Consider the following 13,754-nt stretch of genomic DNA (forward strand, 5'->3'; position numbering starts at 1 on the left):
GCAAGTGGGCAGGTGCCCTCAGGGAGCCAAAGCCAGAACGAGCCTGGCAGCCCGCCCCGCATCCTGGGTGCATCCATCGAAGACCCAGCAGCACGAACACGGCCAGGTCCTCTGTCCAGACATGCACTCCTCAGTTGGACCTCAGGACTGAGCAGGAAGGGCGGGCGGGCCCTGTGGCAGGAGAGGCCAGGGCCCACGCTGTTGGGAAGGGGACCTGCCCCCCGGACCCTTCCTCATCACACCTCCTGACTGTTGGTAAAGTGGAAGTCATGTTCAAGTTCCAAGTCAGCTTTCTGACATGCTGACCAAGAGTAAATGAACAGATGGGTCACAGCACAGCCCTTGGCCTGTGAAGTCCACGCAGGAACAGGTGACTAAGGCCAGCTATGCCCCATCCCCTGCGGTTCCCGGACGCTGCGCAGGCTCCCAGCCCAGGGGGCGGCCAGGCCCTGGTGCCACCCACTCTGTGCCTCCCTCGGGCCTTCCCTATGCTCTGCACGCAGTAGGTGCTCGGCCCCTTTGGGCCTATGGAGCCTCCCCCACTGGAGCCCTGGGCCAGCCACTTCAGCTGAGCCAGGCAGGTCAAAGGCCAACATGGCCTTACCTAGGCCAGGGGACAGGGTGTTTACACGACACACTGACCGGCACAGTGAATTTTGGGAGGGAGAGTGTTGACGAGCGAAAAAAAGCAAAAGAAACACAACCTGGCTCCGTCACTTGAGGCAGTGGGTGAGCCTGGGAGGGGGACCTTTGCGTCTGTCAGTCCCTCCTGGCTGCCCTTTGCTCTCAAGCATTCTGTGTGTCCTCAGTCCCGTAGCCTACAGCCTGTGTGGCAATCGTGGCCCCAGCGACGCTGAGATTCTAACGGTTATCTCACGCAGACTCACTCTGAAACCCTCCCTGCCACTCGAGCCTCTCCTTTAACAGCCACGTGCTGCGTCTGCTTGTTCTCCTGATACGCCACGCAATGAAGCCAAGACAACCACACCAGGACCTGTCGGGGACATCCTGGGGCCCTCCAGTGGGGCTGTGCCCTCAGAAAAGGTGGACCCTGGCCACCCCAGCCTCGGGGTGTCTGCCAGGTGCTGGAGTCTGTGCCTGCTGAGGCCCCGGCCCCCTTGGCACCTCCCTCGAGGCCTTGCGCAGACCTGCCCTCAGCCACTGACACCTCCGGTCACTCTTCCAGCTCTTCCTGTGGTCCTGCCTTTCCACGAGAGCCCTGGATAGTTCCAGGGTCCAGATCAATAGATATCCTGGTTGCACCCCTCTGCCCCTAAACTGAAACCACCCTGCGCATTGGGGTGACACGGCACCCGTCACAGCCCCTGTGACACTGGGGGGCACGGAGAGCCAGCCCTGCACCTCTGCCAGTGCCTGAATGGGGTGAGACATGCGGCCCAAACCACAGTGCGACCTGGGAGTAAAGGGGCGGGTCTGGTTCCGCCCTCTCCTGGGGACCTTGGCCTGTGAAGGGCCCGGGCTGTCTGGGTTTGTGGCTTTGGTGGTGCCACCCTGTGAGCTGCGAGCTGCGAGCGAGGACTTCCCGTCCTTCCGCAGAATTTATCAGGAGAAAACGCACTGCAGTGAAGCGCCGCCGCAGTACTGAGCTTTTACAGCGCTGGGACCCAGACTTCATTAGAACGTTATCCTTTCCAGTCTTTGTTACAACAGATTTTGAGAAGGTCATATTTGGGGAGTCACCTGATTATCTAAACACACTTTCTTTTAGGGCTTCATTCCAGCTGGTCCTGCCCACAGCTCCCTCCCATGTGGGTGGAAGGCTTCAGGGTTGGGTGGTTTCTCTGGGCACGGCTGTGGCCACGCTCCGCTCAGAGTCCCAGCCACGCCTGCAGAGCCTGCGCCTGTGAGGGGCATGAGCCAGGCTGACCTGGAACCACCCGGGCATGCAGAGGCTGGGCCTGGGTCCACAGAGGGTCAGTCTCGCCTGACTGCTGTCCTGAGCACGAGGTCACCAAGCCAGCGAAGAGGCAGGGATGTGCCCACCGCACAAACATGTCTGGAATGTGCTCTAAGCTGAGGGATGTTCCAGGCCTAGTGGGTGAGAACTAACTGTTGCTTCCAGCTCAAGGCCGCAGCGTGGGGCTTGGTCCTCTTCCCTTGCTCAGGTCGTAGGCAGCATTTGTGCCCAGCCCTCGGGCAGCGAGGGCCCGTGAGCGTGACCTGACAGGGGGCAGTCAGTCGCTGGGGTCCCTCTCTGACCTCTTGGTCCCACCCATGCTTGTGCACTCACCGTTTTTGGCTCTGCCTTCACTATTCTCCGCTGTGAGGGCTTGTGTGTCCTATGCCGGTGGGAGCTTCGGAACCAGGCCGGTCTGGGCGCCAGGCTCTGGGCCCTGTGACTTCCAGGCCGTGACTTTGGCCCCATAAGGGCCCAATGGGTTAGGAAGACAAGGCAGGATCAGTCTGTGGCAGGTCACAGTGGCACGTCAGAGTCACAGAGTGGTGTGGCTGGCTGGTTGGGTCGATTATGGCTATTGGGGGGTCCCCGTGGAGACTGGCTTAGGCGGTGATTAGTCTGAGACCAGATTCACCAGGGGATGGACGAGAGATCAAGCAGCCCAATGTCTGTGAAAACTTCTGACCTCACCAGTGGCCTCGGCACCGGTTCTCAGACTGTCTGGCGCACTGGAAATTCAGGAAAATTGAAAAGACAGTGGTGCCAGGATCCCACACGAGACTTCCAATGTAATCGGCATGGGATGGACATTAATTTTCTGTTGCTATGTAACAACATGCCAAACGTAGTGGCTTAAAACAGCACACATTTATCATCTCAGTTTCCTTGGATTGGGAGCTGGGACATGCTTGGCTGGGCCCTCTGCGAAGGGTCTCACGGCTGCCACCCAGGTACTGGCTGGCTGTGGCCTCGGCGGGAAGAATTCATTTCCTTGTGGCTGGAGGACTGTTGGCCTCAGCTTTACTGGCCGTCAGCTGCATGGACATCCAGGTCGCCGTCACAGGTCACAGCGCGGCTGCTTCCCTCTTCAAGGCCGGCAGGAAAGAGCAGTGGCTGGCCAGGAGTCTTACAGAAACTTACGGTAATGTCATTGCTAGAGGGACACCCAGTTGGCACATAATGTAACCTCGTTAAGACAGTGACAACCATCCCTTTCACCACTCTTCTGGTTGGAAGCCAGTCAGGCTCCACTCCCAGTCACGGGGAAAGTGTGATGCACCAGGGGTCACCTTAAGTATATCTGCCACGTGCTTTAATGTGGGTATTGGGATTCTTCAAAGCTGCCCCAGAAAATTTTAACGTGCAGCAAAATTTGGAAACCACTTATCTAAGGACCTTTGTTGCCATCTGATCGTGGGGCAGGCTCGTATCTCCTTCCTGCGGGTTGTGCCCAGTCCAGGCCCAGCTGCTGCCCAGGATGCCGGGTCGACACCGTGGGGAGAGGTCGCTGCTGTGGTTAGATGTATCTATCTGCTTGGAGTTTAGAAAGGACTGAATGATCTGATTGATTTTGCAAATTACCACAAGAGCCATCTGTCCACAGTCCTGTATCATTAATAAATGCAATGTCCATTTAAATTGCAGTTTGCATAAAAATGCAAAGAAAAATGCTATGGACCAAACTGTGCCCCTCCAAAATTCCTACGTTGATGCCCTAATTCCCAATGTGACTTAACAGGAATAGGATTTTAGGAGATAATTACGACTAAACGAGATCATGGCAGGGGGCCCTACAGGACGGGGAGAGAAGCGGCTTGGGAGGTCCCGAACTCACCCGTCCCGGGGGGACGCCCACTCTACAGCTACACGAGGAACGATTTCCTCTGAAAACTGTGGAGGCTGGCAGAGCGGTCCCCGCAACACCGGAGTGTGACAATGTGTCCATGCAGTTCATTGGTGGTTACACATGTCCTGTCCTGCTGCAGACGGCGGGGCAGGCTGAGCGCGTGTGGAGCAAGGCGTCTGCGGGAACTCTGTGCCTCCTGCTCAATGTTGCTGGGAACCCAAAACTGCTTTAGAAGCAAAGTCTATTTTCCAAGGAGTGTCCTTTTCATGAGTATTTTAAAGTGAAAAGGTCAACCATAAAAGGGGAAACCGTGTACACAACGTAAACAATTGGCAGTTGACCCATTTCTAAAATGCATAGAACCTTTTACTAAGAGACAAGAAGAAATCCACTTTAAGCCACAGAAAGGCAAGACCCAAGGCCAGTCCGGTCCGCCAGGTGACCCGCGAACGGATGACGGCCGTGGGACTTCTGCCCGCGCGCATGGTGTCGGGAGCCTGCAGGTGCAAACGGCGCTGGGTTTTCTGGGCCTCGGAGGGACGGCCGCGAAGGCCAGCGGGGACCGGGCGAGGGGAATACGCTTGTTCTCGCGCGGGGCCACGTGGTTCTTCTGGCGGGAAGGGGATGGCTCAGCAATGCCACTTCCTGCGGGCAGAGGCTCATGGGAGATATGCAGATGAGCCCAGAGCATCATGGGAAACGGCCCTTTATATCCCCACGCGGGCCGTTTGCCTGCCTTTTCCGGGGAAGCACGGAGAGGTGGAGGTGCGCTCTGGTGAGAGCGCCGCTGGCTGCGGAGAGGGTCCGGGGCACCCGGGCTGGCGAGGCCGGGGGTCAGAGCGCCCGAATTGCCCAGCCCGAACTGTCCAGTGGGGCCGGGCTGGGGGGTGGGGTGTGTGAGGTTCTTTCGGTTTCTGTCCGACTCCGTCGGGTTCCGCCCGGTTCTGTCGGGGTGTCTCCTCCGCCAGCAGCCGGTCCGGCGAGGCCGCCTGGGTGTGTGTGGGAGTCTCCGGGGGGCCCGCCGGGGCCTGGGAGCGAAGAGGGGGCGCGGGGGGCGGGGCGGGGACTCTCGGGGCGGCTCGCACGGGCCGGGGCTGCGGCCGGGGTCCCCCCGCCTCTCCCAGCGGCCTGCCCGGGGCGCCTGACCTCGCTCGCGTTTCCGTTGTAGCTGCCCGGAGAAGGCGGCAGGTGCAGCCGCTGAAGAAGCGTCCAGGAGCTCACGCGCCGCAGGGCCCCGTGGGACCGGGACCCCGGGCGTCCCCGCGGGCCGCGCAGCCATGTGCCCGCCGGTGAGCGTGCGGCCCGGCCGCGAGGGCGTGTCGCACCTGCACGCGGCCTGGCTGTACCAGCTGCAGCACGGCGACCACATGTGGATCTGCTTCGTCTGCTTCCGGGTCGTCTTCGTGAGCTTCCAGGAGGCGCTGCAGGCGGGCGACTGGGAGGAGGACGACTGGGACCCCGAGCCGCCGGCGGGCGCCATGCCGGGGCCGCACGCGGGGCTGGGCCCCGTCCCGCCTGCGCAGGGGGCGGCCCCGGCGTCGGGCCCCGTGGCGGCGGCCGCGGACCAGCCCGAGGACGGGGCCCTGGACCACCTCTTCGTGCCCACCGAGCTGGGCCCTCACGAGGCGGCGCCGCTGGGCCTGGGCCCCGAGGACTCGGACTGGACCCAGGGCCTGCCCTGGAGGTTTGGGGGGATCCCGTTCTGCTACCACTGGCCCAGCCCCCACCTGACCTCCCAGGCGTTCGCCAAGGAGGCTGCGCCCCCGGGGGAGCCCATGCTGCTGGAGCTGGGCACCACCAGGGACGTGGACCCCATCGAGGCCGAGGCCTGGCTGCTGAGCATTCAGGCCATGACCCTGGTGTGCGACTCGGAGGCCACCTACCTCCGGAACATGACGGTGTGCTGGGCGCTGAGGGGCCCGGGCGAGAGCTGGAACGTGCTGCTGAAGCCGGGTGACATTTGGGCGCTGTGGCTCCCAAGCGTACCCCAGGGGTCGGACCTGAGCCGCTGGAAGCTGACCATCCTGGAAGCCTCCGCGTCGGGGCACGGCATCGAGCTGGTCCCTGCAGACACGGTGCTGCTCAGGAGGGGGTTCAGTATCCTCTCCTTCGCACCCTGGAGCCAAAGGGAGGCCGGGGAGGGCGGCGCCGCACCCAGGCCGCATGCCTGCACCCGAGCGCAGGGTCCTGGCGGCCCCGGGGAGGCTGGGGAGAGCCTGGGCCCCGGGGCAGCCGGGAAGTGAGGGGCTGAGGCCCAGGCGGCCGCCGTTGGCCTCGGTTGTCCCTGGAGTCTGTTGCTGGGCACGCTGGGGGCTCTGGTCTGTACTGGGTTCCAAGGTTGGCTGTTTTGTGTCATTGGATTGTTTAGTTCCTGTTCTTTGTGTGCTGTTTTCCATTAAAACGGTGTGTGTTTTGCATTAGAGCTCTGGAGCCACCCTCAGTCATCCCCGTCGACTGGCCTTGTGGTCTCAGTGTCTGGGTTGAGTCCCCTTTACCCACTTAAATCCTCTCGGAGGAGGGGATGGACGAGTGGTCTGGGCAGCTTTTGGCTCAAGGTGGGCGTTTGTTTCACAGGCGTTCATCACTGTCAACAGCAAATACACACAAAGTCAGAGAGCTGTGTTTTAAGCAATAATGAAAGTGTACCCCTGGGATTAAAAAACAATCTGCAGGCTGACCACGTGTGACAGGTCCCAGTGACGTCCACAAGACGGGGAGGGAGGCACTGGTGCACTGTCTGGTCCCTGGGCTCAGACTCGGGATGAGGCAGCCCGCAGGTCTGGTCACCCGGGTGCTGCCCGTGAAGATGCTCTTGCTCGGCGGCTGTTTGTAAGTGACCGGCTGGGAGGTCCGCACGCGCCGCCCTGGTTGGCGGTCTCGGGCGGCTGCATCCTGTTGGGCATCTGTCCCCAGGAGAAGCGAGGGCCTGTTCCTGAAAGGGGGAGCACTCCTCGTGTCTTCAGGTCTTCAGTCCTGAAGACGTCCCATGCAAATTGTGGGGAGGAGGGCGTTTCTGCCGCAGCCATTGGAAATGCTTGTTCCAACAAACCCCCCCTAGTCTCGTCAGCACTGGGTGCCGTGGAGCACACGTGCCCTGGCTCCGCCCAGAGGAGCCCAGCCTGGCCTCATTCCCCCCTTCCCTGACCTGCCAGGTTCAACAGCCCATCATTCATCATTCTGGCCTTTTCTGTAAGGTTTCACGAGTCCTGAATCAGGCACCTTTTCTGCAGATCACCCAGCCTGGGGGGCCCCACTGGGACCAGGGGAGGTAGCTGTGCCCAACACCCAGTCCCCTGAGGAGGCAGAGGGCCGCGTGGTCCCTTAGGTGCCCACAGGGTCCATCCCTAGAGGACAGTGCTGTGTGCTCTTGAACAATTCCCCTTGTCCTGCACTGCCATGGCCCCAGGGTGGGCACTTGACGTCTTGAAGTACCCTGACCGCTGACCTCTATGAGCCCTGGAGTCCTTGGCAGCTCAAGCCCCACAGTCACGTGCCACTGGCGCTGCTCAGATGGAGGCTCTCCGCCAGTGAGTAGGGCCACCCCACCTGGAGACCTGTGTGGGTCACGGGGTGTTTGGATCAGGGGCAGCAGATGAGGCCCACCGACCTGAATCACCTGCCCACTGAGGGGGAGGATGAGAGCTAAGACCTGTCTGTGAACCCACTGGTCCACGAGCTTCGATGGGGGGGGGGGGGGGAACGACACAGAGACTGGAGCCAGGGCCCGCAGGGCTCCGGGTCCGTCCCTCAGCGAGGAGTGGGGAAGGGTCCTCGCAGAGACCCAGGCGCCCTGAAAATGCTGGCGTCATCTGAATGTCATGCGTAAAAGGCACAGGAAATCGTGAGATGGAACAGCAGCACTAGTCCCAGTGGCCGAAAGGTGGAAGCAACCCAGTGCCTGTCTGCTGAGGGAGGAGCAAACGAGCACTGGTCCAGCCCGGCAGCAGAGTAGCGTCCGCCTTCAGGAGCGGGGGTCAGCCACAGTCTGCGGCCGGCAACCCCGAGCACAGACTGCTGAGTGAAAGGGGCAGTCCCCGAAGGACCAGTGCCGCACGGCTCCACTCCTGTGAGGGCCCTAGAGGGGTGAGACGGATGGGGACCAGACGGAGGGTGGTGGCCCCCAGAGGCTGCGGGAGAGGAGTGGGCAGTTAGTGTTTAATGGGGACAGATTTCTGTCGGGTGGGGGGGGTGACAACGGTTTGGAAATGCAGTGGTGACAAGTGCACAACACTGTGACTGTTGTTAATGCCACTGGGCAGAGGCCACGGCCCCAGGTCCAGGGGTGCTGGGCCTGGGGTACAGAGGGGCGAAGACTAGAAGCAGACACCCCGCAGAGAGGCAGACTGGCTGGAGGCGACTCCACCACACTGCTGCGGGGTCCCACCCAGGATGAGGCTGCTCAGAGCCCCTGGGGCCCCCACCTGCTGCCCTTGGCCTGAGCCTTGGGCTGCTTCCGGCCCAGGTCGTGGCGCCTTCGGTGCCCCCCCCCCCCCCCCCCCCCGGCCTCCCGCATGTCCCTGCCCCTAGTCTCATCCTCCCGCCCCCTCCTGTCCCTCTAGCGCAGTTTCCCCTCGATCCGGCGCCCCCTCTCCCTGGCAGGCCCCTCGGCACCCCCGCCCCGGGTTATTAACATCTGGCGCGGGCTCAGGGCCGTGGCGCATTCCCACTTGGCAGCCAGGCAGGTGGTGGCAACGACCAGGACCGGGCACTGAGCTCTGCGGCCCAGGCCGGATGGGGGCGGGGGAAGACTTCCGTCCGTGGCCAGGCCCAGGCCCCTCACCCTCCTTGCGACGGCGCTTTTGAAGACCTGGGACGGCGAGAGCTCGCCCTGCTGCGCGGGGCCCGAGTGCTGGGCGCGAGGAGCGGCGCCGGGCGTCCAGCGCAGGGCAGGGGGCGGGGTGACGGAGGGCTGCGGGGCTGCAGCGGCCTTGGCGGGACTTGGTGCCGCTCTGGGGGCTCCGGAGCACGGTCCCTAGGAGCCGCCTGTCTCGCTGCGCCCGAGGTGCTGGGGACCGGCCAGCGCAGCTCGGCTCCTCGGCTCCGATGGCGGAGGGCTGCGGAACCGGGCAAGTAGGAGGGGTCGCCTCGCAGGCCGCGCCGGATCTGTGTCTGGGGCCTGGGCTGGCCTAAGTCCCCTTCCGCATAGAGGGCTCAGGTGCCGCCAGGTGGGACGGTCCCCAGCTGTTCCTCATCATCAGCGCTGGACAAGCAGCGGAGAAAGCCTGGAGCCAGTGCTGCCCCCTGGTGTGGGGGAGTGCGGCGGTGCGGGGGCCGGCCCGTAAGGATTCCCGCGTTTTAGGCCCTTTTTTCTTATGAAGACACTCCTCATACGGGAGGCAGCGATCTCAGGTGTGCAACTCCACGAGTTTTTACACGTGCGCACGCCGGTGTGCGCACCGCCCAACGCGGACACAGCCCATTTCCATCCCCCCAGAGGGCTTTCCAGTGCCCCCTCCCAGGTGGCCACCGTCCAAGCGGAGCCGCCTTCCCCTAACGTCATGCAAACGGCATCACAGGCGTCCTCGTGTCTGATTTCCATGGCGGGACAGAGGTGTGAGCTTCGCCCACGCTGCTGGACGCAGCGCTCATTCTGTCCTCACTGCAGGGAGCATTTTTCTGGAGGTCACCCTCCCTCCTATGTAGGGGAGTTGGCGCGCCAGCTCCTGGCTCGCTCTCTGGGGACACGCGCACCTGCCTGTGGGCACAAATCTAAGGCTGAGCCAGGCTGTGGGTGCTGCCAGCGCACGTCCCCGCCAGCAGGGACCATCCCTGCCTGTCCCCTACACTGGGGCTGTCCTCCCTCTGCCTTCCCCTCCATCCCGTGAGCACCCAGTGGCTTTGAGCATCTTTGCATTTGCTTCTTGGCCTTTTGCTGTCCTCTTTTGAGGAGTTTCTGTTCAAATCTTCTCCCCACTTCTGAGTTACTCAGTTAATTTTTACTGACTTGCAGCTTCTTCATACGTTTTGGCTGCTAGTTCTTCGTCTGACGGATGTCTTCCCCCGGCCCCCTGTTTACACTTTCACTCCCTCAGCGAGGTCCGCCGATTGGGCTTCTCTCTGATGGCTTATGTTCTTGGTTCATTTCCGAGGGGTCTTCGCCTCCCCAAGGTCATGCAGGTGTCCTGTTTTGTCCAGACGCTCGGCTGATGACTGATTCAGCCCCTTGCTGTCCTGAGTCACTGTTTTGTGCGCTGTGAGGTGGGCATCGAGGCTCATTTCCCAGTTGGACACAGAGACATTGCAGGGGCTTCCCCTCTTCACCACGTGTATGTTCCTATCTGAACCCTTCAAATCAGCAGATACTACTCTTGGGATCTGAGCAGACAAGGTTTCTAAAACGTGTGGGAGAAACACATTGGGAGAAAGGACTGTGAGTGAGGCCCCTGCTCCTTCGCAGGTGAGTAAGGGGGCCTGGGGAGAGCTCTGGGCTCCGCCCACTGCTGCCCCTGCCCCTCGCTACCCTGCTGTGCTGAGCTTCTCAGAGAAGCCCAGTCAACCCCAGCGGTCTCTGGGATTGCACTAAGGCCCAGGGCACGGGCATTACTGGGGCAGCCCAGGGACAGCCAGTCCAGGGGGCTCTCCAGTCCCCGTGGAGCACTGGAAAAGAAGGCAGAGTGGTAGAGTTCTGAACAGAGGGTCCCCAAAGTGAGCCCTGTCCCTCTGCAGCCCCCATGCCCAGTGGGAGCTGTGCCCTCACATGGGACGGGTTGCTTGATCGGCACCTCTGATGGGCGTCTTCTCCTGCAGGACTAGCTGGTTGCCCACAGGTGCCACCTGGCAGCACACCCCAGCCCCAAGTCCAGCGTGAGGCGGCCACCATGGCCCTGAGCCCAGTGCCTGCAAGCAGCAGGCAGTCCCGCGCCCCAGCCACCCAGTGGCCCTAATGCACCCCTCAACAGCTCGTGGGCCAGCCCCACAGAGCCCAGTTCCCTGGAGGACCTGGTGGCCACCTGAGCCACTGGGGCAGTGCTCTTGGCCGTGGGCGTGGTGGGCAACGTGTACACGCTGGTGGTCACGTGCGGCGTCCTGCGTGCCTCAGCGTCCATGTACATCTATGTTGTCAACTTGGTGCTGGTTGACCTACTCTATCTGCTCAGCATCCCGTTTGTTGTGACCACCTACATTACCAAGGAGCGGCGCTTCGGAGACGTGGGCTGCTGTGCCCTCCGCAGCCTGGACTTCCTGCCCGTGCGCGCCAGCATCTTCACCCTGACTGTCATGAGCAGCGAGCGCTGCGCTGCAGTGCTGAGGCCGCTGGATACCGCGCGGTGCTCCAAGGGCTACCGCAAGGTCCTGGTGCTGGGCACGTGGCTGCTGGCGCTGCCCATGATGCTGGCCATCTGGCTGGTCCGCAGGGGCCACAAGAGCCTCTGCCTGCCAGCCTGGGGCCAGGGCACCCACCACGCCTACCTGACACTGCTCTTCAGGACCAGCATTGTAGGGCCCAGTGTGGTCATCGGGCTGCTCTATCTGCGCCTGGCCCGTGCCTACTGGCTGTCCCAGCGGGCCTCTGTGGCACCTTCCTGTCCCTCCTGGCTCGGTAACAATAAACGCTAAGCTCTGTGACCCCTGTCCTGCCTCAGCCTGGGGGTGGGCTATCGAGGGATGGGGCTGTGGACCCTGTGAACTGGACAGGGGAGGGCCTGACACCTGGTGGGGATGAGTGAGTGACTGTGCCCCTCCACTGGGGACCCGCTGCCCCAAGGGGTTGGAGGGCTGGGGCACGATGAGGAAGAGCCCAGAACAGGGAATTCACAGCCAAGCCAGAGGTTTTGCTTCCAGGAGGCAGTGTGCAGGCGTCCAGGATGGAAGCCTGGTGGCGGCTGATGGGTTTACCAGGAGCGGGCACATGCTTGCCCCGCAGGCCGGCCAGTCTGTCTTGCTGGGTGTGGCTGATGATCATTCAGGCAGTGGGGGTACATGGGGTCACCAGGCCCTCTCAGGCACTGCCGGCCCCAGGGGGTGGCCTCGCCCAATCCAGGTGCCCGTGAGTGCGCCCTGTGGCCTTCCTTCAGGACTGCGGGGGTGGGGGGGGTGCGGCCAGAAGAGCTTGGCTTGCTGCTCGGACCCTGCACCATGCAGGGGATGGGATGCCTGGCTGCACACCAGTATTCAACAAATACACACACACACACACAAGTTCCCTTCACTTCTGACCTTTCTAGAAACCACGGCCAGCAGACACCAGTGCTCACCTGACTGGGAGCTTTCTGCTTTTGGAGACCATCCTCCCCACGTGAGCTCTTGGGGAGGGTGCGACTCGCTGTGGGCGATGACAGTGACAGTGTCTGTGGATGAGATGTGGCCCTGCCTGAGGGAGGGGAGCCCAGCTGGTGTGCTCTGAACTCTTACCCTGTTTCGCACCTGTGGGCGGCAGGGGGGCTCAGCCAGCAGGAGAAGGTGGGAGCCCCCGCCTCGTGGAGGGGGAGGCAGGTGACGGGAGTCTGGCTGGGGCCTCATACACCCACAAACCACATTGCCAGGAACCCTGGAGCCCCACGACCATGCACAGGGCAGCTTTTTCCACCGGAATTCCAGACAGATGACGCCCAGAGCAGGAGGCCAGGCTGCTGGGGGCACACAGCCAGGAGCTCTAGACTCTGCTGCCTTTTCCAGGCTGGCCCCAGGCCCGACCCCTCCCCGCGCTCCCTGGTCCCCAGGGTGGCCCCTCAGTGGGCGTATCCCAGGCCACCTTTCCCTGAGCTGTGGACGCAAGACTCAGGGGCTGCCCAGGCCAGGAAGCAGCCCCTGTGGCCTCAGGCAGCCGCAGTGCGACTGAAAGTCCAGAGCCCGTGTCTAGCTCCAGAACTACTTGACAGCATGCAACCCCGAGAACTGTGGAGGCTGCCGGGATGGTGGAGCTGGCTGCCCCGGGGCCTGAGGCAGGAGGAGGGGGGCACCTCGGTTTCTGCCCTTGGCCTTGCAGCACTACCCCCTCACCTCACTGCCCTGTCCCTTCCCCCACAAGCCCTGCCGGTCCCCCACAGCCCCCAGAGGTCGGGGCCACAGCAGGTTCCAAGCCCCCGACGCCAACCCACCCCTGCCCACGTGTCCAGGACCCTATGCTGGGGGCTGGGAGTGGCACCCTGTGCTGGGGCAGGCATGGGCCCCCTCCCAGAGCCCCCACTGACCTCCTTAGGAAGGGAAGGCAAGCACCCCCAGATCCCCTGGGATCTGCTTGGACTAAAAGGTGCTGTGACAAGGACGGTCGGGGATGGGGCCATCTCGCAATCTGCAGGACACAAGTTTAGGCATCCATCCTGGTCACCTGGCTGCCAAGTCCTCCCTTGCCCTGGGCACGGCACCCCCTGCTGGCCCCTGGGGTGAACAGGGTAAGAAGGGGCTGCTGGAAGCTGTGAGACCGCTTCCCGGGGGAAATGGGGGCCCTACAAAGTGAGTTCAGGGCTGGCAATGGGCCCTATACGTTCTTGTCCGGAAACTCAAGATCAAGGAGAGAACGTCAGCCCTGGTCTGGAAGCCCCGCAGTGGGCTTGGACCGGCAGGCGATGGTGTGCCCCTCCCCCGACGGCCGCCGCCGGGGGCTTCGGGTCCGTAGTTTAACTGACAGGCCCTCAGCGTCTCCCCAGCTTGGCCTCCGCGCGCCCTTCCCGTCTCACCCGGCCTACCGCGTGCTCCCCGCGGCCCGGGCCGTCCGGGAGCGAGCCTGCTGCCCCTCTTGGCCGTCCAGCGGGGCGCACAGCCTGGGCCCGTGCACGTGGCGAGCGGCGCGGTTTCTGGAACGGGCGCCATCCGGCAAGGCTCCCACTGCTGGCGCCCTAGGTCCTCGGTCCCAGTCGGCCCTCGAGCCCCCCCCCTCCCTCCCGGTAGGTGGCTGCTGGTGCCTCTCCCCGAGCGGAGGCGGCGCGCCCCACATCGCACCGTCCCGGGCAGGCAGACGACTGCCCACAGATGGACTTTACGCCCGGGCACGGGGACCCCTTCCTGAGGACGGGGGACCCGCCCGCAGCACGAACAGCAAACACAGGTGCC

At 62.9% G+C, this 13,754-nt stretch overlaps 2 protein-coding genes and 1 long non-coding RNA gene across 3 annotated transcripts; 2 read left to right on the forward strand and 1 right to left on the reverse strand.

Moving 5' to 3' along the window:
• Positions 1-5,000: 5,000 nt before the first annotated feature.
• TEX19 (testis expressed 19) lies at positions 5,001-5,959 on the forward strand (the record flags this gene model as incomplete). The annotated part of the gene is made up of 1 exon (XM_090290697.1): positions 5,001-5,959. A coding segment is annotated over exon 1 (918 nt), but the record flags the coding sequence as incomplete, so codon positions are not given.
• Positions 5,960-10,236: 4,277 nt separating this feature from the next.
• UTS2R (urotensin 2 receptor) lies at positions 10,237-11,324 on the forward strand. The gene has a single exon (XM_090290700.1). It carries the CDS (start codon positions 10,809-10,811, stop codon positions 11,319-11,321), a length of 513 nt encoding a protein of 170 aa, XP_090146826.1. The 5' UTR covers positions 10,237-10,808; the 3' UTR covers positions 11,322-11,324.
• A 641-nt stretch (positions 11,325-11,965) lies between these two features.
• On the reverse strand, positions 11,966-13,535 carry LOC149999116 (uncharacterized). The gene is made up of 3 exons (XR_016513936.1): positions 13,382-13,535; positions 12,896-12,996; positions 11,966-12,052 (listed from the first exon to the last, which is right to left on the reverse strand). It is a non-coding gene; the product is annotated as an uncharacterized LOC149999116 (long non-coding RNA).
• Positions 13,536-13,754: the final 219 nt, after the last annotated feature.

This window comes from Furipterus horrens, unplaced genomic scaffold (genome assembly GCF_987537825.1).
Source record: "Furipterus horrens unplaced genomic scaffold, mFurHor1.1.pri manual_scaffold_11, whole genome shotgun sequence".
NCBI lineage: Eukaryota > Metazoa > Chordata > Mammalia > Chiroptera > Furipteridae > Furipterus > Furipterus horrens.

Bases quoted from the DNA above. Each gene is read 5' to 3' on its own strand.
- UTS2R (XM_090290700.1), top strand. From the start codon at position 10,809: ATGTACATCTATGTTGTCAACTTGGTGCTGGTTGACCTACTCTATCTG.